General features: G+C 37.7%; 1 protein-coding gene across 1 annotated transcript in view; it reads left to right on the top strand.

The window, feature by feature from the left end:
• The window catches only part of LOC124721795 (facilitated trehalose transporter Tret1-like), a 198,277-nt gene that overhangs the window by 165,790 nt on the left and 5,605 nt on the right, over nucleotides 1-26,882 (top strand). Inside the window, exons 6-8 of the mRNA XM_047246917.1 lie at nucleotides 548-735; nucleotides 9,424-9,627; nucleotides 24,562-24,748. Coding sequence (XP_047102873.1) covers nucleotides 548-735; nucleotides 9,424-9,627; nucleotides 24,562-24,748 — 579 coding nt within the window. The remainder of the gene's footprint in view (nucleotides 1-547; nucleotides 736-9,423; nucleotides 9,628-24,561; nucleotides 24,749-26,882) is intronic.

Genomic DNA, 26,882 nt, shown 5'->3' on the forward strand with positions numbered 1-26,882 from the left:
CTTGTACTGTATATTTACATGTGTATGAAAACTATTGCACTGTAAATGAAAATTAGTTTAAATTTTTTAGCCCTTTCCATATTTTAGTACTTTTCCATGAAGTATGTGTAAAATGGACCTTAAATTTAAGCATATTCACTCTTGTGTAAAATCTGTATTTTAAACTGGGTCCCTATGACATGTTCCACATCCCTGAGGATCTATTAATCATGGGCCTGTGAAGTGAACTATATATGTAATCTCAATTTTGATCTTTACAGTAAGAGAAAGTGTGTTTTTCATTAATTTTCTGTTTGCAACTAAATCACTACATAACTTGTTGTTACCTTATTATGATTACTTGATTATAATTTGAAAAGAATTATTCAAATATAAATAAACACTAAATCTGACCTCAGTTAGGCAGAAGTCAAAGTTAACATGTGGTATATTGTCATCATGATTGCAAAGCTGTGTTTTCATCTCTTGTTTGTTGATCATCCAGAGATAAATATACGCTTGATTTATGTATGCAGATAACGCTATAGAGTTTGTTTACCGTTAATAGGGATGCTAATTATTTATGGAGAAGGTGCAATATTAGATTGGCGCCTCTGTGCCTGGCTCAATTTAATCTACACATTTGTGCCAATAATAGTGATGGCTATCTGGATACCTGAGAGCCCAGTGTGGCTTGTTACAAAAGGAAGAATTGATGAGGCAGAAAAAGCACTGAAATGGTTAGGAGGAAACAATGTAAGTATTCTAAGAGTTGCTGTGCTTAAGAGTGCTATTACTCTATCCGTTCACATTATTTATTTATTTGCTGTCCTTATATTCATCCTCATTGAATGATGTTTTGTTTCTCAGAATAAAACGTTCCAGTTGTCAGTGAAGTAGTAATATTGTTCATACAGCCAGTTTTGGTTCAATAATGACCCATTCTCAAGTGAGTGGAGTGTGACTCCAGCTGACAGCAGTGTGAGTTGTCCAATTTTGTGCAGTTTTTTATATGACTGCACTATCCTAAGCATAGCTACCAGCACACTTGAGAATGATATGTTACTTAATCAAAACCCATTGTGTGAATAAAATCACAACTTATTTAGCAACAATCCAAAAAACATGCAGATGACAGCTGACAAAGGCCTCCATAACTTCGAGTGGTAACTCACCCACACTTTCTGTAAACAAAGCAATATGAATGACAGTTTTCAATTAAAAACTGTGGACAATATGAGACACACATATTCATAGTGCACTAAATTTGTAAGGCTTACAGAATAATAGTGCACACAAAAATAAATCAGTTAATGAAAAATGGTTATTAATAAACAATAGTTTGCCTTGTATACAAAAAAGAGTGAATCTTATAAAACATGTGTGACACATTGAGTGCATTAGATACAGATTCCTAATAAAAGATGTTTTATGTAAACCTTTATAAATTGTATCAGTGAAATCAATTATTTAAAACTTGTGGCATTTATTTGACATATCTAGAATGTACAATATTTTAGACACAAACACCCACACCCACCCACCCACCCACCCACCCACCCACACACACACACACACACACAAACACACACACACACACACACACACACACACACTTTTCTAACATTTGCTTCCTGTATATTTAATCATATGCAGAAATAATGTATAACTTTGTTAATTATGTAAAAAAATACTTTTTTAAAAATGCAAAAATATAATTTATTCCAATCTTGAGATTTTTCTTTGATATACAAAATAGCTGATAACCAATAGATAGAAGGAAGCTAAACAGTGTTAAGCTCTGTTTTTCAGGGTTTTCTGTTGCTTGGACAATTCATAATTCTTATACTGGTGTTGATTCTTGTTGCTTATAGGTTGTGATAATCAGGAGAATTTCCACAGGATATGCTACTTCACCTCTGCAGTGATTGTATGTGTGCAAAATAGACATTTCTGACTTTTTATCTTCATTATATGCATGACATCAGACAATTTCAATTTAGAGAGTAGTCTGAGAGATCCATTTAAGACTGTCTATATTAATCTGCAGATACTGTGTTCTCAATATCACTGTTTATTATATGAAACAGAGTATGGGGAAGTAAAGGAAAAGAATGGGTGGGAAACTTGTGACTTCCAGCTGCACAAGTCACTGTGGTAATGCAATGATAAAAATTGAAAATTTGTGCCAGATTAGGACTCAAACACAGATGTTCCACTTATCTAGAATGGTTGCCTTAACTGCCTTGGTCATCCAGACATGCTTCCCAACTAACTCAAATTCCTCAGTGCTGCTCACAACTGATGTTTCATTCATTTTCTCTGTTGCTCACAGTCCATTGATCACAGTTTCCATCTGAACAAAATTTTCAACTTATCACATGCTGCAGTGCAGTGTCTCTTGTCCATTAACCCACTATGTGCAAATTATTAAATCCCATAGGAGCTCAGACAATATTACTGTATCCACAATGAATCAAATGTCAAGGTGCCATTGTGCTCATACAAAAACATGTATATTTGAGTAGTATCTGTTGTGTCAGACATGCCCAACAGAACAGACACCACCTCCAAAAACAAAGATAGTGCATATATTGTATGAAATAGGGAATGGAGAAGTAAAAGTACAGGATGGTGGGAAACATGTGACTTCCAGCCACACAGAGCATTGTGGTAAAACAGTGTTGAAATTTGAAAATTTGTGCCAGACCAAGACTCAGCCTGGATGCTCCGCTTCTGTAGACTGGCTTTATTAACTGCCTCAGTCACTGAGACATGCTTTCCATCAGACCCAAATTCTCAACTTATCATATGCTGCAGTGCAGTGTACCCCATCCTTTAAACCCCTACTTACAAATTATTGATTGTGTTAGGAGTTTGGACGATACTACTGCATCCACAGTGAAACAAATGTCAACAAGCCAAGTAGAACTTCATTAATGTGACCCCTAGGGGACTAAGAGCATGGTCAGAATTCAAAAAAGTTTCGATTATCAGAGGAACATTTTTATTGGCCCGTAACATCACAATACAGCACAGGAAAACTTTAATTTTCAACTGGAAATACTGTCTCAAATATAGTTTCACGTTAAAACAGTGACAAAATGACAATAAACTGTTAACACACTAAAAAGTCTTATACAAAAGTTTAACATAAGTTAGTGTCCATATTCTAAAATAAATCTGTATGGCACAGTAAAATTTTGCTACTGTGCGTGAATAAAAAAATGTGTAACGAACTTTTTCTTTAGCAATCAACCACCCTGATTTTGCCACTATGTTCCACCATTACTTGTCCACAAAATGTCTTCTGGGGTAGACATAGAGCTTTGTTTGTTGTATTGAAAGGCTATATAAAATGCAGTTTCACCATCTGTATGTGACATTCGAGCCATAGGTTCATTGCCTTCATCACCATAATCATCTTTCTCCTGCTCATTGCTTCTTTGACTCACAGCATCAATGATTTGATCATCAGTTAATTCTTTTTCCATAATGCTGTCAGTGCCAGTTGTATTGATCTACTCACTTATTTCACTGGGCTCAACATTCAGTTGTAAAGTTTGAAAATCATGCAAAATCGTTAATGTCCACATCTTGAATTCATCACTTGTTGTATGGTCTGCTTCAGCTTTATTTTCTTCACTCATTTCTTTTGATGTTTCATCTTTAATTTCACTCATTTTTGGCCACAACACACCAAGATTTTTCATGCATTGATGCCAGCATTTGTTCCTAAACTTTGGCAACTGTATAGATCACATCTTTCGTATTTATTGATTTCATCACTTGAAACAATGATGCTGCCTCCTTGTGTCCTCTCTAACACTGATAAATTTGTTTTCGGCAATATCACCTCTTCAGCCATTCACTGACCCCCTGATCCATGAGTTGGATTAGACATATTACACTGACAGGAAGAAATAAAACTTTTATTTCACCTTTTGAAGTTCATCTTCAGATGGTTGAAATGTTGCATTGTTGAGTATCAGCATGGCACGTTTAGGGAGTTCTTTTCCATTTAGGTATTTTGTAACTGCTGCGACTAATTGGTCATAAAACCATTCCTTAAAGAGGCTGGATTCCATTCATGTTGACTTTTGGTTATGATAATATACAGGCAGTGATCTGATATAAATGTTTCCAGAATGAGATGAGGTAGAGCACTTGCCCACAAAAGGCAAAGGTCCCGAGTTCGAGTCTCAGTCCAGCACACGGTTTTAATCTGCTACGAAGATTGATATAAATGTTGTTTTTTTCCCCTGTGTGATCACAAACAATGGCATCTTGTAATTGCCATTGGCTGTACTACAGAGAACAATAGTAATTCTATCTTTGGCAAGTTTTGTACCTGTTACAGACTGACTTTGTGTAGCAAGAATTCTTGTAGGGGGCATTTTGTAGTTCAAACCAGATTCATCAATGTTGTTTTACCTGATCAGGGGTCACATTAAGCTCTTTAACTAAGTTTTAAAATTTCAGAATAAATTTATTGGCAGCTGTTTCACCAGCAGACTACTTCTCACCTAAAATAATTATATTTTGAATGCCACATCATTTTTTCCACCAATGTAACCAGCCTTCACTCACTGTAAACTTTTCACTTTCATGTAAGTTTTCATACAAAATCCATGACTTATCTTTTATGGGTGGTCTGGCCAATGAAGTTCCTTTTCTCCTTTCCTGCTCAAACCACACCCACAAAGCATTGTCCAGAATTTTACTTTTAGACTTCTTCAAAGTCTTACATATTCTGAGTTCTTTCACATCATTGATCATTATTGTATGACTATCTAGAGTTATTGTATTTTTTCTCAAGTCTTTAACAGTCTAACCCCTGCCTCACTTGCAATGTTTTGAAGAGACTCACCTTACCTAACATTTCAAACACTTTTAATTTCTCCACTAAATCATCATATGCTTAAGTTTAGATGATGCCATGATGTAGTTTTACACTATCTAATATACTCAGAAGAACATTGTCACTAATTTATAAACGAGCACAATAAACTCCCTGACCAAGTTAGAAACAAGTTATTTCATACTAAAACTCAGCTAACTCCCATGCCTATTGCTGTTAGACTGCCTTCTGATCAATATTGTGGGTGATGAGTTATTGACAAGTCCTAACAAACACCAGGAATGTAATGGTCAGACTAAGCAGGAGTCAGACCATCTGAGGTCAGATAAGTGAGGTTCTACCATATTTGAGTGATGTCTTTCCAAAAGAATGGTCACTCACTGCACATGTAATCGTATAGGTATATCTCGATGGGCATAGGACTAATATCAATGTGGATGCTTAGCATTGTTCATTCCATTGTGGGAATACAGTGAGGCTGTGAGCAATGGGGAAAATGAATGGGGTCACATCAGTAGTGAGCAGCACTTGGGAATTGAGTCAGACAGGAAGCATGTCCGGATGGCTGAGGCAGTTAAGACAAACATTCTAGAGCAGTGGAGCATCTAGATTCAAGTATAAGAAGGGGAAGAAAATCAGGTGTGTCTTTTAAAAGGAACCACCCAAGTATTCACATAAATAATTTTAGGGAAACCATGGAGAAGCTAAATCTGGCTTACCCATTACACATGTCAGCTCAGTGTACTAACTTAAGTATCAGATGTGATACCAAGTCACAAGCCTGTTTTATTAACACAAACACTGAGTTTGTGATAAATATATCAGTTTGGCACAGCTATGAAACATTCAACACCAAATACCATTTACCAAGAGTTGTGAGCGAACCAAGTCAATGATCAGTTTGCTAGCCAAATGAGTGGCTCCGCTCATCTCTCCAACAGAAAGTAACGGGTTGTACTCTCCAAGCCAACAAGGAAGGAAAGTTCATGCAAAGGAACCATTAGTAACCTTTGCTATCCCACAGGGCTCCACCCTTCGGTCTCTCCTCTTCCTGATGTACATCAATGACCTACACAAAAAGTTATCATCCACAATTCCTATCTAATTTGCTTATGATACAAACCTGCTTTCCAGAATGCCTCAATGGAGAGAACTGACATAACTGAGAGCAGTGAAAGACTCCTGTACTGCCTGTATAACAATAAATTACTGATAAACAAGAGCAAAACAGTGCTCATTATCCTTAGCCCCTCATGAAACAATGGAATTCATACAAAGCCCATATCTTATCATAATGAAGTAATTGAGTACATAAATAAAATAAAGTTTCTTGAACTATGGATAGACACCTCTGTATAGTAAAATATGCACAGAGATAAGCTACTTAAAAGAATGTGCAGCTTTAGGTATGCACTAAGAGTAATACATCAAAGTTGTGACTTAGTTACCTGTGGATCAGTTTATTTTGCTCTAGTACATTAACTGAGTGGTGTAGCGCAGTGGTTAGCACACTGGGCTTGCGATGGAGAGGATGACAGTTCAAACCCACGTCCAGCCACCCTGATTTAGGTTTTCTGTTATTTCGCTAAATTACTTAAGGCGAATGGTGGGACGGTTCCTTTGAAAGGGCATGGCCACTTTCCTTCTCTGTCCTTACCTAATTTGACTTTGTTCTCTGTCTCTAATGGCCGTGATGTTGAGGGGATGTTAAATACTAATCTCCTCCTCCTCCTCCTCCTCTAGTGCATTCAATTATATCATATGGTACTGCTTTCTGGGGCTCAAACAATGCTAGACCCATAACTTGAAAATGAATTTGTGGCTGAAACAGAAAGTGGTTACCAAAAAGAACAAGGCTACTGGTGCTGTTATTTGGTTCCAAATAAAGTAACTGTCATCACCAGATGACCAATATGCACAACACTGATTGCTGTATACTGGGACACAGCTATATTGTTAATCAATGCTCTTTGCACCACTGATGTTAGGTCAAAAGATTGAGTAATTTTGACAGCATCACCAAGACAATGTTCCAAACCAAATGGTAAGCTACTTGGTTCTGAGAGTGGTTTCCAGTTCTGAATTGCTTTGTGCAAGTAGCTTCCTGAAGAAAGCGACAATGTACTTTCACAAATACACTGGCTGGAAATAAAAGTGAAGTATCTAGAAGACATGGTCAGATGTCAGTGTAACTTGCCTGTATCTTCATGTGTTACCTCTCATGCAACAGTATCGTGGTGTCATTTTTCAACCAGAGTGGTGGAATGGCATGTGTCTTATGGCCTGTCTGCATGATGTTGATATACACGAACACCCACCAAGACCGCAGATCCATTCGTGATAGAACATGTGTGGGACAAGCTTTGACATAATCCCATCCCAGTGACAGTATACAGGATATCAAAGACCAGTAACAACAATTGTGAGCCAGATTGCCTCAGGAAAGGATACACTAGCTTTAATGTGCCCCTCCCAACAGAATCAATGCATGCTTCCAGTCCAAACAGGGTGCAATATCATACTGATAAGTGGGGCTCAAATTAATAAGTTCTTTTTTAATTTGACTTGATTGTGTAATCATTGAAATAACATCTCATGCCCTCTGAGCCTGAGAAGTTTCATTTCATTTCTTCCTCTGCTTCTGAATGCCTCACTTTTTTGCCAGGCAGTGTAAAATTATGATCTTACTTGCCTGACAGTACAGCAGAGAGCAACTGAGGTAAATCTCATTAGTCTCATTATAAGGTGCAAGAGGAGCAGAAGGAGTTGTTTTTTATATATTCTGCTGCCTCAAGTATTGCAGCAGGTATATTGGCAGTGTAGTTGATGTTTCAGCTGCTGTGGTGGCATCTCTGACTGCCGCTCTATCTGCTGATCACTGGGCTGCTGCTGGTGACTTTGTTGCTGTTGCTGATACATTAACTTTTGTTTTTGCCATAACTTCCTGAACTTTCTACCCATTTTGCTTTTATAATTCCACTGAATTTTACCATTCTGAAACTAATTGCATGAAACTTCAGGAGGGTAGCCTTACTACCACATTGGTATTGCATACAATACCCATGTATTAAAGTCATAATCATGTGTTCTGCAGGTAGAACACCAAGTTTATGACAAATATATCTGTTTAAAGTAGTCATGAGCCAGTCAAAATCAAGTACCATTTGCCCACTTAAGCCAATTCTATGAGCAGTTTGTGAGCCAAATCACAATATATAACAGAAACCAAAATCACTGAATGCCAGAGGATAGCCATCCAAATAAGAACTACAGGAATATGAAAAACATACATGTGGTCATTACAATTAGACTGTTAGTAGTGTAGGATTGAAAATTTCATATTAACAGGAAACTGCCTACTGATCACAGTGTCAATAACTTTATTGGGCTGGGTAGATCAGAAATTTAGCTCAATGTATTTCTGGAAGCTTCTCTGAGTGTGTTGGAGCAATGTTTTGAGCACCAGCATGCTAACACCATCAATGGCATCCACTATAATGTAGTTATTTGGCAAACATACAATACTAACCACTGCACCACCTCACTCAGCTTTTTCCCAGGGTGGAGGAAAGTGTTGAATACTGTTGAGTATTTAGGAGAGAGGCACAAGCTTGACTTCAGTTCTGGGGTATGGGAATAAGATGTGTGGTAAGATAATTGAACATCAGTTTAGAGACAGAGCAGTCATCTACTACTGTGGCTAGAAGATTGGATTAATGTTAGCATGAAATTCTACGTCAGAAAAAATTAGTCTGTTAATATTACTGAGGGTTAGGATATTTTAACTGAGGACATAAGGTCTTGTACATTGCTAAAGAAACACCTGGGTTCAACCAAGTCATATATTTTGGAACAGGGACCAATCTTTCAACAAGTTCCAGCAAAACAAACAGAATTACAACAAGCCCTAGATACAGACAATGAGCAGTCATGCCAGGAAAGAGATCCAGCATTCCATCAGTATGTCTCACTGAAGTATCATGTAAGACCTGTCAGTAGATCTAACAAGCATACATGTGTAGCACTCCACAGAGAAATAAGTAAATCGTATATACTAGTTACATAGAAGAATGTTTGTGTGCATGTGTCACAGAGAATTAACATGATTGCTTTTACTGTGAGAATTTCTGCTACTGAAGACTTCATTGCACACAACTGTTTATCTATAAATTAGATTACTACCTACATGTCTTGTTCAGAAGCTACTCTCTTCCTAGTGTGTACGCTTTCTCTGTCTAGTGGTGGTTATTATCCTATTAAAAACCACACTCCCCACTCCCTGCCCTTCTGTTTGTGTTGCGCTTCCAAATCTCTTCAAGTTCAGTTTCATGAGACCACTTCCTTCATTTCTCCCATCTTTCCAAATTGTTGTCACACTCCCTGTCCAGAAGATGAAAACTCTAGCTCTTAAACTCAAATTTAGTGGCTGTTTGTTAATTTATTTTGATATTACTTTTTCTCTGTCATGAGAAGTGCTGTTTGAAACATAGTTATTTGTTGTTGCAATTACAGCGTAATGTAAAAAGTAGTTACTGCAGACACTGAACTCAAATTACATCAGCAAAATACCATTTATGTTGCAGAAAACAAGCCACAAGAAACAACTAGCAGCTATGGTCAGATCACAGGATATGAGAGCACTAACAGCTCCAAATTTCTTTCAGGGATTGAAAGTATTTCTGAAACCCACAGCATATAAGCCAATAGCAATTATGTCAGTGCTTTTCATCTTTCAGCAGTTTTCTGGAATTTACATGACTTTATTTTATGCAATAAATTTTTTCGAGGTAAGGCATTTTACATTTTTGTGGACAATACACAACATTTATATGATAGCCTTAAGTCTAAAAATATTATAGTATTATCAAAAAGATATTAATTACTCAATTACCTTTAAAGTGCAGCAGAGATAGATTTTGACATAAGAGGTAATGCCAAATGGGCAAAAGAAGGAATACTAAATGAACATATGATAGCGAAGTTCAATTTTTTCACATATTCGTTTTTTATTTTGCTTTGTGAACTACAGATCCTTTTGCCTGTCTAGTGGTGGCTGACTTCACTTCTCTGTATTTACTGTTTTGATAAACTAAGGGTCTTCAACTTTATCATTTACTGCAAGTTATGTATCCAATACTGAATTATTTCCTTCTTTTGTTGCTTTCTTTTTTAAAAAAAAGTAGAGTGCCTTGTACAAGTCACATGACCTGCCATTGTAGCTAAAGTCTCTAAGGTATAGTAACCATAATGTTTACTGCAACATTCACATACAAATCACAGAGTGTCGAGTTCATATGCCAGTGGTGAAGGAAATTCATCATCCAAAATGGGCTAGCAATGAAGGCTAAGAGCACCATTGTCACAGTTTCAATCATAACTGTGATACAGTCATCTTTCTAGGGTTAGAATCTCTTACTGATTCTTTTTCCCCATGTTCACAAATGACATTTAGGTTCTGAAAAACTCCATTTTCACAAGACATAATGTATTCCTTTTTTCTATTCTTTACCCCTACATCTTTTGACATTTATGTGTCATCCTCAGTGTCTCTCATTTTAGTAAACATTTATTCATTATTGTTAATAATTATTAATGTGTTCATATGAAATATGGTTGCATAATAGTTCGAAAATAAGGAACTTCGACGACATGGTATATGTACAAAATCTGAAATATCTATATGCTCATGATTAACAAGGATAAGTATGTTGTGTCAGCAAATGTATGAAGTCCAGGATTCTGTGATCACAGGTTCCGTTGGTGTCAGAATGGATATTAAAGAAGCAATCCCCAAAATATTATACTAAAAGTGAAATGAAGATTCCTCAACAAGGATGACATTAATCAATGTAATGAATTATGAAGTCATTGTTAGACATCTATCAGACTATTAATGTAGATAATAAATTCATCTTATTTTTAAATTCTCTAGTACTGCATTTTGAAACATTTACACCTTTACCCAAAGTAAATGGTAGTAAGAGGACTGCAAACAACTGGATCCCTAAGGAAATTAGAGCTCCATACCAGAAAAAAAGAATATTGAATGCACGTTAAAGCAAGTTATATTGAGAAACAATATCTGAAGAGATAAAAGAATGTATAATTATAACAATATCTATACTGCAACAAAGAAAGTAAGAACTATGGGGACCTCATTGGAAAGGAAATAGGTGAATACATTGTCCTGAAACATAACAATAAGAAAATTGTTAGCCAAACAGAAAAACCTTCAATCATTCCTTTACTAGAATAGCTGGAGAAAAGAACAGTCCTACAAACACTACATGTTTATTACCAACATAAGAAATAGCAAAACGATATTTAAAAAAGTGAGAGGCAAGTAATGACATGTAAACCTCCATCTATTCAGTAAGTGAACATTTTGGTATTATCTAATAGTAATGTACATTTTAATTCACAAATCGTAATTTAATGTGGAAGTCATACATGTTATGTATCTACATTTACATATGTACTCCACAAACCATAGTAGAGTGCCTGTCAGAGAGTATCCTGCACCCTGTACCCTGTATCACTACTAGTCTCAGTCCTGTTCCACTCACAGATAGAGTGAGGGAAAAATGACTATCTATGTGACTCCATATGAGCCCCAATTTGACATATATTATCTCTGTGATCCTTACAAAAAACGTATATTGGTGGCAGTAGGATCATGCTGCACTCAGCTAGGATCAGAATACCATGTCACCAATTTTTTTAAACCTAGTGCTAGTCTGGAGCAGGTGACAGAGGATTTAGCATCACTTTGCAAAGATTTCACTAAGGAAGACACCATGGTTACAGTGTGTGGGGCAGGTAACAGTATGACAGAGATCCTGGGTACAGTATAGTGTGTGACCTGGCAAACATTGCATCAGCATTGAAGCATACTAGTGTTGAGTTTGTATCTGTTCTTGGGCGCCATGACCGACCTTATTTGAACTCTTCTGTCAAGAGAGTTAATTTGGAGCTGGAACGGCTGCTTATGTCAGGTGCAGGGTCACAAAGTGGTGTGGTTCCTGTTGATTCTCTCAATAGGTGGGATTATACTAGACATGGCCTTCACCTCAACAGGAAGGGGAAGGGTAAATTGGCTGGGAAAATAGCAGGAAAGTTAAAGGGGGGAGGCACTGTAATGAGTGTTAAAATACCAGTTGTTACAGGGTTCAGAAAAGACCCTTTTTCAGGGTAGGGAGGACAGAAAGAAACCTAATTTTAAGAGAGGTTAGAACTGAGACAAACCTTCAGTTTGAGGAAGAAACCAAAAAACATAATTCTAGCTTATAACATCAGCATAAGCAGCTATTGGTTACGAATTTTCAATGGGCAGCAGATATTTTAACTCTACCCAATTTTAACTCGGTCAATGTGAAATGTCAGCTATCTTTATTGCATCAAAATATTCAAGGACTGAGAAATAAAATTAATGAATTAACTATCTGCACAGATGAATTAGAGCCTTCAAACCCATCATGTGTCCACTGGTATAGAACTTGTAACTGTTACGGGGTTTATGTTAGCATCTCACTTTTGTAGATCAGAAATGGAGAAAGGAGGAGTTGCCACATTCATCAGGAACTGTCACAAATTTAAGAACATAGACATTCACAAATTTTGCCTAGAACAGCATATGGAAGCATGTGCAACAGAAGTAGAATTTCACAAAAAATCCTTCATAATATTAAGTGTATATCGAGCACATGCAGGTAACTTTAATCTGTTCGTAAACCACCTTGAAGCTGTACTGGTCCATTTAACAACCAAAAACAAAGAAATAGTGGTTGCTGGTGATTTCAATGTAGATTTCCTTAAAGACTCTCCCAATAAGAACTTATCTGAGTTAGTAACACTATCATTCAACTTAATTCTCACTGTAAAGTTCCCCACTAGGGTCGTCAATTGCTCACAAACAGCCATTGATAATATCTTTAAAGAAAAGTCCAATGAACAAAATTATATTACAAAACCAATAGTCAGTGGCCTCTCAGACCATGACGTGCAGTTCCTTCTGTTAAATGTTAATACTGAACAGGATATAAAATCTGTTAAACCTAAGCTCAACAGGATAATCAATAAACCAAAAATTGATTATTTTAGGACACTCCTCAGAGACATTCACTGGACTGATGTTTACACTGCTCATGGCATGAATGAAAAATATAACACTTTTGCTAATAAAGTGCTTACCTTATTTGAACACTGTTTTCTCTCAATTCTTACCAAGGTTAGAGCAAAGTCTACAAAGAAGCCATGTATTACTCAAGGAATAGGGGTATCTTGTAAAACAAAAAGAAAACTGTATATGTCAATCCAAAACAGTTCCGATGCTGATGCTATAGCACATTACAAGAAATATTGCAAAATATTAAAGACTGTATTATGGACATCAAAGCAAAAATATTACAAGGAAAAGATAGTCATATCAGATAACAAAATAAAGACAATATGGGATACAGTGAAGGAGGAGACCAGTAGAGCCAGACATGAAGAGGAACAAATAACATTAAGAGTAAATGATACATTGGTGACAGATGTGTATAGTGTTGCAGAACTTTTTAGCAAACATTTTATAACTGTTACTGAAAAGATGGGGTTGTCAGGTTCGGTAGATGCTGCTATGGAATACCTCAGACCAGACATTTCAAGTAACTTCCATAATATGAATTTGACCCTCACTACCCCAGCAAAAATAATGTCCATCATAAAATCTTTAAAATCAAAAACATCTAGTGGTTATGATGAAATATCAACAAAGTTAATTAAATAAAGTGATTCTGAGCTAAGTAACATGTTAAGCTATCTGTGTAACCAGTTGTTTATCAGTGGAATATTTCCTGAATGGTTGAAATATGCTGAAGTTAAGCCACTGTTTCTACATCTACATCGACATCTACATCTACATTTATACTCCGCAAGCCACCCAACGGTGTGTGGCGGAGGGCACTTCACGTGCCACTGTCATTACCTCCCTTTCCAGTTCCAGTCGCATGTGGTTCACGGGAAGAACGACTGCCAGAAAGCCTCCGTGCATGCTCGAATCTCTCTAATTTTACATTCATGATCTCCCTGGGAGGTATAAGTAGGGGGAAGCAATATATTCGATACCTCATCCAGAAATGCACCCTCTCGAAACCTGGACAGCAAGCTACACCGCGATGCAGAGTGCCTTTCTTGCAGAGTCTGCCACTTGAGTTTGCTAAACATCTCCATAATGCTATCATGCTTACCAAATAACCCCGTGACGAAACGCGCTGCTCTTCTTTGTATCTTCTCTATCTCCTCTGTCAACCCGACCTGGTATGAATCCCACACTGATAAGCAATACTCAAGTATAGGTGAAACAAGTGTTTTGTAAGCCACCTCCTTTGTTGGTGGACTACATTTTCTAAGGACTCTCCCAATGAATCTCAACCTGGTGCCCGCCTTACCAACAATTAATTTTATAAGATCATTCCACTTCAAATCATTCTGCATGCATACTCCCAGATATTTTACAGAAGTAACTGCTACCAGTGTTTGTTCCGCTATCACATAATCATACAATAAGGGATCCTTCTTTCTATGTATTCGCAATACATTACATTTGTCTATGTTAAGGGTCAGTTGCCACTCCCTGCACCAAGTGCCTATCCGCTGCAGATCTTCCTGCATTTCGCTGCAATTTTCTAATGCTGCAACTTCTCTGTATACTACAGCATCATCTGCAAAAAGCCGCATGGAACTTCTGACACTATCTACTTGGTCATTTATATATATTGTGAAAAGCAATGGTCCCATAACACTCCCCTGTGGCACGCTAGAGGTTACCTTAACGTCTGTAGACGTCTCTCCATTGAGAACAACATGCTTTTTTCTGTTTGCTAAAAACTCTTCAACCCAGCCACACAGCTGGTCTGATATTCCGTAGGCTCTTACTTTGTTTATCAGGCGACAGTGCGGAACTGTATCGAACGCCTTCCGGAAGTCAAGGAAAATAGCATCTACCTGGGAGCCTGTATCTAATATTTTCTGGGTGTCATGAACAAATAAAGCAAGTTGGGTCTCACACGATCGCTGTTTCCGGAATCCATGTTGATTCCTACAGAGTAGATTCTGGGTTTCCAGAAACAACATGATACGCGAGCAAAAAACATGTTCTAAAATTCTACAACAGATCGACATCAGAGATATAGGTCTATAGTTTTGCGCTTCTGCTTGACGACCCTTCTTGAAAACTGGGACTACCTGTGCTCTTTTCCAATCATTTGGAACCTTCTGTTCCTCTAGAGACTTGCAGTACACGGCTTTTAGAAGGGGGGCAAGCTCTTTCACGTACTCTGTGTAGAATTGAATGGGTATCCCGTCAGGTCCAGTGGACTTTCCTCTGTTGAGTGATTCCAGTTGCTTTTCTATTCCTTGGACACTTATTTCGATGTCAGCCATTTTTTCGTTTGTGCAAGGATTTAGAGAAGGAACTGCAGTGTGGTCTTCCTCTGTGAAACAGCTTTGGAAAAAGGTGTTTAGTATTTCAGCTTTACGCATGTCATCCTCTGTTTCAATGCCATCATCATCCCGGAGTGTCTGGATATGCTGTTGCAAGCCACTTACTGATTTAACGTAAGACCAGAACTTCCTAGGATTTTCTGTCAAGTCGGAACATAGAATTTTACTTTTTAATTCACTGAATGCTTCACGTATAGCCTTCCTTACGCTAACTTTGACAATGTTTAGCTTCTGTTTGCCTGAGAGGTTTTGGCTGCATTTAAACTTGCAGTGAAGCTCTCTTTACTTTTGCAGTAGTTTCCTAACTTTGTTGTTGAACCACGGTGGGTTTTTCCCATCCCTCACAGTTTTACTCGGCACGTATCTGTCTAAAACGCATTTTACGATTCCCTTGAACTTTTTCCATAAACACTCAACATTGTCAGTGTCGGAACAGAAATTTTCGTTTTGATCTGTTAGGTAGTCTGAAATCTGCCTTCTATTACTCTTGCTAAACAGATAAATCTTCCTCCCTTTTTTTATATTCCTATTTACTTCCATATTCAGGGATGCTGCAATGGCCTTATGATCAATGATTCCCTGTTCTGCACTTACAGAGTCAAAACGTTCGGGTCTGTTTGTTATCAGTAGGTCCAAGATGTTATCTCCACGAGTCGGTTCTCTGTTTAATTGCTCGAGGTAATTTTCGGATAATGCACTCAGTATAATGTCACTCGATGCTCTGTCCCTACCATCCATCCTAAACATCTGAGTGTCCCAGTCTATATCTGGTAAATTGAAATCTCCACCTAAGACTATCACATGCTGAGAAAATTTATGTGAAATGTGTTCCAGATTTTCTCTTAGTTGTTCTGCCACTAATGCTGCTGAGTCGGGAGGTCGGTAAAAGGAGCCAATTATTAACCTAGATCGGTTGTTGAGTGTAACCTCCACCCATAATAATTCACAGGAACTATCCACTTCTATTTCACTACAGGATAAACTACTACTAACAGCGACAAACATGCCACCACCAATTGCATGCAATCTATCCTTTCTAAACACCGTCTGTGCCTCTGTAAAAATTTCGGCAGAATTTATCTCTGGCTTAAGCCAGCTTTCCGTACCTATAACGATTTCAGCTTCGGTGCTTTCTATCAGCGCTTGAAGTTCCGGTACTTTACCGATGCAGCTTCGACAGTTTACAATTACAATACTGATTGCTGCTTGGTCCCCGCATGTCCTGACTTTGCCCCGCACCCTTTGAAGCTGTTGCCCTTTCTGTACTTGCCCGAGGCCATCTAACCTAAAAAACTGCCCAGTCCATGCCACACAACCCCTGCTACCCGTGTAGCCACCTGCTGTGTGTAGTGGACTCCTGACCTATCCAGCGGAACCCGAAACCCCACCACCCTATGGCGCAAGTCGAGTAATCTGCAGCCCACATGGTCGCAGAACCGTCTCAGCCTCTGATTCAGACCCTCCACCAAAGGTCCGCAGTCAGTCCTGTCGACAATGCTGCAGATGGTGAGCTCTGCTATCATCCCGCTAGCGAGACTGGCAGTCTTCACCAAATCAGATAGCCGCTGGAAGACAGAGAGGATTTCCTCCAATCCATAGCAACACACATCATTGGTGCTGACATGAGCAACCACCTGCAGATGGGTGCACCCTGTACCCTTCATGGCATCCGGAAGGACCCTTTCCACATCAGGAATGACTCCCCCCTGGTATGCACATGGAGTGCACATCGGTTTTCTTCCCCTCTCTTGCTGCCATATCCCTAAGGGGCCCCATTATGTGCCTGACGTTGGAGCTCCCAACTACCAGTAAGCCCACCCTCTGTGACCGCCCGGATCTTGCAGACTGGGGGGCAATCTCTGGAACAAGACAAGCAGCCACATCTGGCCGAAGATCAGTATCAGCCGGAGACAGAGCCTGAAACCGGTTCGTCAGACAAACTGGAGAGGCCTTCCGTTCAGCCCTCCGGAATGTCTTTTGCCCCCTGCCACACCTTGAGACGACCTCCCACTCTACCGCGGGTGAGGGGTCAGCCTCAATGTGAGCAGTATCCCGGGCAGCCACAGCTGTAGTCCGATCGGGGGATGCGTGGGACGAGCTTGCCGTCCCCGACAAACCCCCATCCGGACCCCCACAGTGCAATGCGGGCTGAGTTGGCATCCCTTTGCTCCCAGCTTCAGGCAGTGTTGGCTTCGGTCATGCAGCTTGAAGCTGTTGCCAATGGTCATCATTGCAACAGCTTCAAGCTGCGTGACCGAAGCCAACACTGCCTGAAGCTGGGAGCGAAGGGATGCCAACTCAGCCCACATCCGAACACAGCAGTCACAGTCCCTATCCATGCTAAAAACTGTTGTGCAAAGAACATCTGAGCTAATCTACAGAGCACAAACAATTTGACACAAAATTTAAATGGTTATTAAAATACAAGGTTGCCTAGTAAATGCAGTAATGCTGCTACTTGCGTACTGCTGACACACTGCTCGGCAGCAGAAGGAGACTACGCTATTTTACGCTATTCAGTTACTGAAGCGCGATGCTACAAATCTCAAATACTATAATACTCCAGAAATTTATGAATTAAACAATGCAAGTACCCAAAAACACGCAAAGAAATTAAGAATTAAACTATGTAACAAATAAGTAAGCTAGGAGTATACAACTTGCTGGTGGCAGCTGCTTATCCAATGGTGGCAGGGAGCACACTGGCTGTGACCAACCGACACTGGCCGTTCAAAACAAAAACAGAAGACAGACGACTACGCGAATTTACACCGATCAGGTACTAAAGCGCAATGCTACAACTCTCAAATACTATAATACGGCCGAAATTTGTGAATTAAACAATGCAAGTACCCAAAAACACGCAAAGAAATTAAGAATTAAACTATGTAACAAATAAGTAAGCTAGGAGTATACGACTTGCTGCTGGCAGCTGCTTATCCAATGGCAGCAGGGAGATAAAGAAATAGCATCAAATTTCCATCCAATTTCACTGTTGCCAGCATCCTCAAAAATTTTAGAAAAAGTAATGTACAATCGGCTTTATAACCATCTTATCTCGAATAATATACCGTCAAAGTCACAGTTCGGATTTCTAAAGGGTTCTGATATTGAGAAGGCTATCTACACTTACAGTGAAAATGTGCTTAATTCATTAGACAACAAATTGCATGCTACTGGTATATTTTTTGATCTGTGAAAGGCATTTGACTGTGTAAATCACAATATCCTTTTAAATAAATTATAATATTATAGTGTAATAGGAAATGCTGCAAAATGGTTCAAATCTTACATCTCTGGCAGGAAACACAGGGTGTTATTAGGAAAGAGACCTGTATCAAGCTATCAGGCATCATCCAACTGGGAACTAATTACATGTGGGGCCCCACAAGAGTCCATTTTAGGGCCCTTACTTTTTCTTGTGTATATCAATGACCTTTCATCAGTAACATTACCAGATGCCAAGTCCATTTTGTTTGCCAATGATACAAACATTGCAATAAATAGCAAATCAAGTGTGGTCTTAGAAAGATCAGCTAATAAAATATTTGTGGACATTAATCACTGGTTCCTAGCAAATTCTTTGTCACTAAACTTTGAAAAAACACACTACATGCAGTTCAGAACTTGTAAGGGGTGTCCCATGAGTATATGCCTAACATACGATGACAAACAGATACAAGAAGTGGACAGTGTTAAATTCTTGGGATTACAGCTTGATAATAAATTCATCTGGGAGGAGCACACAACAGAACTGCTAAAGTGTCTCAACAGATCTCTATTTGCAATGCGAATTGTGTCAGACATAGGGGATATAAAAATGAAAAAGCTGGCATACTATGCTTACTTTCATTCCATAATGTCATATGGGATTATTTTTGGGGGTAATTCATCAAGCCAAGCTAAAGTTTTCCGGGCACAAAAACATGCAGTAAGAGTTATATGTGGTGTGAACTCAAGAACATCCTGCAGAAGCCTGTTTAGGGAACCTTAGATACTAACTACTGCTTCCCAATATATTTATTCCTTAATGAAATTTGTCATTAAAAATATATCACTTTTTCAAACTAACAGCTCAATTCATGGAATCATTACTAGAAATAAGAACAATCTTCACAAGGATTTAAAGTTACTTAGTCTTGTACAAAAAGGTGTGCATTATTCAGGAACACACATTTTCAATAACTTGCCAGTAGCTATAAAAAGCTTAACAACCAATGAAATTCAGTATAAGAGAAGCCTAAAGGATTTATTGGTAGCCAACTCCTTCTACTCCATTGATGAATTTTTCAGTAAAACCAACTGATTTTTATATATAAGTACAATATAACTTCTGCACAATTTCAGTGCAGTAATGTGTTCATTGTAAATATATATATATATATATATATATATATGTGTGTGTGTGTGTGTGTGTGTGTGTGTGTGTGTGTGTGTGTGTGTGTGTAAGTACAATCTAACTTCCACACCATTTTAGTGCAGTAATGTGTTCATTGTAAATAAGTATTATTGTAGTTGTATTACACATTTATTACCTTATAAATAAATAAAAAACTTTCTTATTTTAAATTCAGTGCATTAGTATTTGTAAAGTGACTCTTCCATATAGTGTTCATTAAAAAATGATGATCATTCCACGTGGGACCTGTGGAATGGAACATTAGCTTATTTGTTTTAGTTGTAAATATTTGTCATGTATTGTTGTTTTTCTGACATTCTCTACATCCTGGAGGACCTCCTCACTATGGATCAAATGGATTGATAGTAAATCTAATCTAATCTAAACTAATCAGCTTCAAATGCCGATTCCCAAAATTTTCTCAACAGTGTCCCCCGAAAAGAATGTTGCCTTCCATCCAGGGATTCTCATTTGAGTTACCAAAGCATCTCCATAACTTTTGCATGTTATTAGAACCTACTGTAACAAATCTAGCAGCCTTCCTCTGAACTGCTGTGACCATACACATCAACCCTAACCTCTAAAACAGAATGTGAAAATGTAAATAGCTACTGTACAGTATAACCCTGGTTTTAAGATGTCCAATATCATAAAGGACACTGAACTGTACATATGTGGCACACAGATACCAGTAACATATAACAACTGGGTTTCTTTCGACACTTACACATTTCACAAAGTAATAATTTTTTCTGGCAAGAAGCTCTAATTCCTTTATTGCTCCAGTTATTTCCTTCTTCCTGTTAGACTCATCAGATGCATATTTGCAATTATCACTTCACACTGAATAACAATAGGTGATGATTATATAGGTATGAGCATTTACTTTCCTGAATAGCCAGTATCTCGGTGATTTTTCCAAGGATATATATTCATGCATGTTACAAGTAAGGATTATATTAATTACACAGTGCTAGGCAATTATTTTACTTTGCAGAGACCAGAATTTTAATCAGTTAGTTGAATACCGGTAAACCACTGATTCTTTAAAGTATTGAACTCCCATATACAAAATAGCTTCAAATGTCTGATTACTTCACATATAAGTTAATTTGTTGAATATTTGCCTTTACACATATAAGCCAGAAAAAGTTCTAAGTGATTAACTTTTCTGTTTCACATTTGTTTTTGTGTGTGTGTGTGTGTGTGTGTGTGTGTGTGTGTGAAATTATGTGTAATCTTTGTTAGAAGTTGCTAAGTGCTCTCATTCCCAAATGCTGGATGAATGAAGTCTGTGTATCTGCATGCCCTGCATCAACCCAAACACACTGTTTCAAACTGTAATACTTGTCTTATTTTACAAATACAAATGTTTTATTCCATCTTTGAGCATATTAACGTGCAATTGGTGCCATCAGTGTTAACACAATAATAATAATAATAATAATAATAATATAAACTTTGACATGACAAATGCCATTAACTACAATATAATAACTTAAGTTGGATACAGTATGCATTTATGCAAATGTCAGTAACAACAAGAAGTTTACAAAGAGATTAGTTACAAGATAAATGAACTACATAGTCTAGTGAATGACAAATAAATAATCAAACAGATAATTAACAATAAATACATGAAACAGTAATAAAATAGTTGCACACTGTGGCATATGTATAGTTTGCATTTAATTTATTGTTCATTCTCACAAGGAAGGTGGGTCATTTATCACATACTCAAGGAACTCTTGAGCAGAGTAAATTACTTTACTTTTCATCCACCTCGAAAGACTAGTTTTAAATTTATTTACTGGCACTGTGTAGGTATTTTCAGGCAATTTGTTGAAGTAGACAGGACCAAGATACTTGTATGTGTTATCTGTCTTTGCAAGCCTAGCATATGGCATATTAATTGTACATCCACTTCTTATGTTATGGTCATGAACTGTCTTCCTTAAGTCAAATTTACTCAGATTCTCTTTAACGAAGGCAAGGCAGTTGTAAATATACAGCCCAGGCACTGTCATTATATTCAGTTTCTTAAAATAATCTCGACTCAACTCATATGGGGTGACTCCTGCTATGCACCTTATGGCTTTTTATTACCATTTGAACACCAATTTTGAGTCTACAGAATTGCCCCATGATAGTATTCCATACTTCAGGTGGGAATGGAAGAATGCAAAATATACATATAACGAAAGTTCCTTACTCACACTGCTCCTCAGCTTGTAAAGCAGATAGATGACATATGCCAATTTGCCACATATCTTCCCCGTGTGGGTATCCCAGCTGAGCTTTTGATCTAAATGAAATCCTAATAATTTTACTGTTTTGTTATCATGACTGGGAGCGTTCAGATTGAATACAATAGCTTCAGTTTTACTATCATTCTTCTGTGGTACATTTCCCTCAAACCAAGTAGTGTATTGCCACTGTCATGCTGTGTTGCACATTTTCAAAGTTGGTATCACATGTGATGAGTGTCGTGTCATCAGCATTTGGCACTGCATCACATGGTACAACTGCAGGTTAATCATTTATGTAAATAATGAAAAGGAAAGGTCCAACAACAGATCCTTGAGGTACACCTTTTACAACTGAGGACATTCTGAGATTTGATCATTTACCTCAACTCTTTTCTATTGTCCAAGTAAGACTGCATTAGGCATAGAACATTCTCTCTCACGCCATAGGGGTAGATCTTTTTCATCAGAATATTGTGGGACACCATATCAAAAGTTTTCCTGAGGTCCAACAGTGTTGCACAGATAATATCTTTATTTCAAAGCAGTTGTATATTTTTGCTACCACACTCTCAACTGCTTTGAATGTAGAAAGGCTGGATCTGAAATCATACTATGAGGAGGTAAGTACATCATTATGTTCAAAATATTAACTCATCTGTTTATGCAAGTAGTATTTTATTAGTTTTGATATTATGGGTATAAGTGATATTGGTCGATAGTTATCTGGAAATGCTATATCTCCTTTCTTATCTACTTGTGTAACTACAGATATTTTTAAACATTCTGGATAATTACCCTCATATAAAATTTCTGCTTACTGCTCATTTCTGCCAGCAGTGCCTCTGCCTTACTCCCATCCTCCATTATGCAGTTATCTGATTGAGGACTGACAGGTGGAACTGGTGTCTTTCATACTTTTTCGTCACAGTTTATTTCTGTTTTAATAATTTCTCATGCAGCTTTGCATTTATTCACTGAGTTCAGTATAAATGTGTCATTTGCTTTGCACTTAGATGTCTAAATTTCAGACCTGTAAATCTTTTTCATTTTCAAATAGATTTCCTTGTCTGCATTATTGTACTTGGACCTACCATGATAGAATAATATTATGATTCTTATTCTACTGGGATGTGAGGTGTACCAGCTTTCTAGATTTTGTCATTTGGTGTAACAATTTTGCTTTGATATTTTCTTGCAACATTTAGGACAACAAGCTTCAAAATTTTCAGTTAAAAGTTCTAAAAATTTGTTGGTATATTCATTGGCACCTGTAGTGATTATTATTTTATCCCATTTTATTAAATTCAGTTTACTTATCAACTTGTTTATCATTGATTCATTAATTGGTCTTATAATGTTTCTACAATGGGTAGTCTATAACAGCATTTTAAATTTTTAAATTGAATCAATAATAACATGAAATACTGAAAATCTTTGTTGTTCTTATACTGCAACTGGTACTGAGTTCCAGGTTCTGGAATAGTGTTTCAATAATACAAAACATTTTGGTCAATCAGATTAAGTGAGGTGGCAAAGTGGTTACGATTTTGTACTCATATTTGGAATGAATTGGTATTAACTCATCACTGTTTCCCTAAACTGCTTAAGATGAATGTGATTATGGTTCCTATAATGCAGCCACAGTAGACTTCTTTGCATGTCTTTGTATACTCTAGGTTCTAAAGACCTCAGTGTTGATAAGACCTTAAACTCAAACCTTCATGTTTCTAACCATAACTGTCTTACCTCAAGATAGGAGAGCATAAAAAAATATTGAGTGTCTGCTTGTACTTGTGTGAATACCTTTTCCACACAGTGAATCCAAATAAGTCTTGAACATCATCCTCCACATTCCTTAATTCCTATCCAGTACTCTTTATCCAGGCAAAGTTGAGTCAGTACTGGTATGGTACTTTTCCAGTTTTGCGGAGAACCAACCGTACCCATATACAGACTGTCATTATAGTGGGGTTGCCACTCCAAAAGGCATGTCAAGCCACACAGAGCCCCGCATGCCTGAATGAGCCTTTCACAACTGCGGAGTGGCAGTTGCCCCAGAGGTTGCTCACTAGAGACTATTTTACCTCAACAGCCATTCACCTCATCAGCACACCTTGAGTTTTTTGTTAAAAAAATAAAAAAAAATAAAAAAAAAGGTGAAGAGGTGAGTATCTTACTCACAGTCGAGGTAGTGAAGCCAAGGCTCTGAAACACACAATTTTCTACCACTGTGCCTCACAATGGTCCCTGAAGTATTTTACAGTAGAAGAGGTCTGGCAGCACTGGCACTGGCAACAGTTTTGTTAAATTTTTGTTCCTGACCTTTCTGCATACCATATTTGTGACCTGCTTACACTTCATGATCCACCCAAGATTACAGCCTAACAACTTACACTGGAAATTCACCTTCATTATTGTTTCTGACAGACAAAATAATTTGTGAATTATTACTATGTTTACTGCTGAGTCATCAGATGTCAGTGCCTATTCTTAAATGAAAGAAAGTTACAGTCTATTTTGCATAAACTAAAGCCATTTGATACCATAGCTGAAAAACATAATTACTATTTTTTTTCTTTTTATGACAGGAGGTTGGAACTGAACTTGATCCTAATCTTGCAACAGTATTTTTGGGACTAATGAGATTTGGAATGAGTATAGTAAGCACAATTTTGATGAAACATTTTGGTCGACGGAAACTAGTTATAACTAGTAGCCTTAGTATGGCAGCTTGTATGACAGCTTCAGGACTGTCGACGATGCATATAAAAAATGGTGAGAGTTTGTTTTCATTTGATTTATTTATGTTTGCTGAATATGTTGACTACTGAATTTTGTTGAGTCATGCCCTCTGCAGACATTTGTCAATCACTGGAGTAGTATTGCATATCAAATAGGTATTTTGTTTCTAGTTTTATACTTTCTATATGGCATCTGACTGCTTGCTTAAAGATAAAATAGCTTGCACTATAAGGTACCCTAAATCACTATTTTGTATCTTTAAATAAAATCCTGAAGTTAAACTGGCTAGGTGAATCTCGTCAGTATGTGAAATCTTGTTGTTTGCAATATCTCCACAGAAAATTCTATATTCCTTAGCTAACAGTAAGTGTATAGGTATAATTAGTTGATATGATCAAATTTACATTAGAGTATTTCTGTACCTGTGAACATTTTATGTAATCATTATTGTCAATGAATTCAGGTATATAAAAAGCATGCATGCTTATGTCACAATAAGAGAATTTTGTACCAATTTCTTTAGAAAACACAACTGCAAAGACTAATCAGCTAACATTAAGCTAGTACAATACTACAAAAAACACACAGATAGATAGACAATGAGCATAGGTATAATTCTTATTGCTTGTATACAATGATAGTTATCACTGCACAAGTCGCTGAAGTGGCATCAAATCAAAAGACTTGCACCCGGCAAGTGTTCTACCTGATGGGAGGCCCTAGTCACACGAAATGTACATTTTTTATGATAGTTAAAGAAAGTTAATGATAAAAAGTGAGTAGTATATTTATAATTTTGTACAAAGTGGAAGGAAGATTAAAGCTTAATGTGCCATTGATGATGAGGTCATTATAGGTGGAGCACAAGGTCATATTGGAGAAGAATACTGGCCCTATTGAAGAAACCATCCTGGCTTTAACTTTGAGAGATTTAAGGAAATCATGGAAAACCTAAAACTGAATGGCAATATGGGGATCTGAACTACTATCTCACAGTGTTATTTTGTAATTCTTCTGATCACATCTGTAGTTGCTACATTCAGGAAGATATTTGTTAAGTTGTTGCAAAAATGTGTGTCTTTACAGATGATTGATTTGATTTGATTTGATTTTAACAGGAGAGCTAAAACAGCTTAGGTCTACCCCGCCACTGCCCGCACCGAAACTAGGTTTATTGTGCGGTATCGCTACCTGTATATCTAGTAAAGCCAACCTGTGCCCTTAAATAGTGCAAGGAGTCCCTCTACCAGTTTTTTGTAGAGACACAATTTCTTCAGGTCTAGTTGTCCCAAAGATTCTGTATCTTTTACTCTCCAATGCCATGCATTCAAAGATTAGGTGTGATGCAGTTTCTTCACCCTCATCACAGATCCTACATTTAAGGTCCTCTTCCATTATACACATAGTGTGTAGGTGTTTTTGGAAGTTCCCATGGCTGGTCATCAATCCAGTCATGAGTTTGATCTCTTTCCTGTTCAATCCCAGGATTACAGAGCTTCTTTTAAAACATGGCTTGGGCATCATTACCTTACCATGTTTTTGTTTATGGACCTTGGTCCAATATCCTACATGCTGTTTCCTCAGCCAGTTCCGTAGTTTTAATCTGATCATAGCCTTGATGATTGTCAAGACAGGTTCCGATCCAATAAATGGAGTTGTTGCCCCATCCTAGCCAATCTATCGGCTTGTTCATTGCCACAGATCTCTGAGTGGCCAGGGACCCACACTAGATACACCCTATTGCTTCCCCCTTGCTCCACCAGAGCCCTGTGGCAATCTGCAACAACCTTAGATCTTGTTGCAGGAGCTGCCAATGATTTCAGGGCTGCCTGGCTGTCTGAATAGATGTAGATGCTACGATCATTGTAGCACCTACTCATATTCTCCTCCACACATGCCCTGATTGCAGTAATTTCAGCTTGGAATACAGAGGCCAGTTTCCCTAGAGAGATGTTGCTCTCCAGTCTTGGCTGAACCCCATACAACCCTGCCTCAATGCCTTGATCTGTTTTCGACCCATCAGTGAACCACACAATATCCCCCATACGGTTTTCTTCCATTGCTCACTACTTCCAATTACTATGTTGTAAGGCATGTCAAAGTAGTTAGGGGTTATTATATAGTCAGCGGGCATTTCCCCAGCCATACCTATATTTACCTCACTCAC

Source organism: Schistocerca piceifrons, chromosome X (genome assembly GCF_021461385.2).
Source record: "Schistocerca piceifrons isolate TAMUIC-IGC-003096 chromosome X, iqSchPice1.1, whole genome shotgun sequence".
NCBI classification, from domain to species: Eukaryota; Metazoa; Arthropoda; class Insecta; order Orthoptera; family Acrididae; genus Schistocerca; species Schistocerca piceifrons.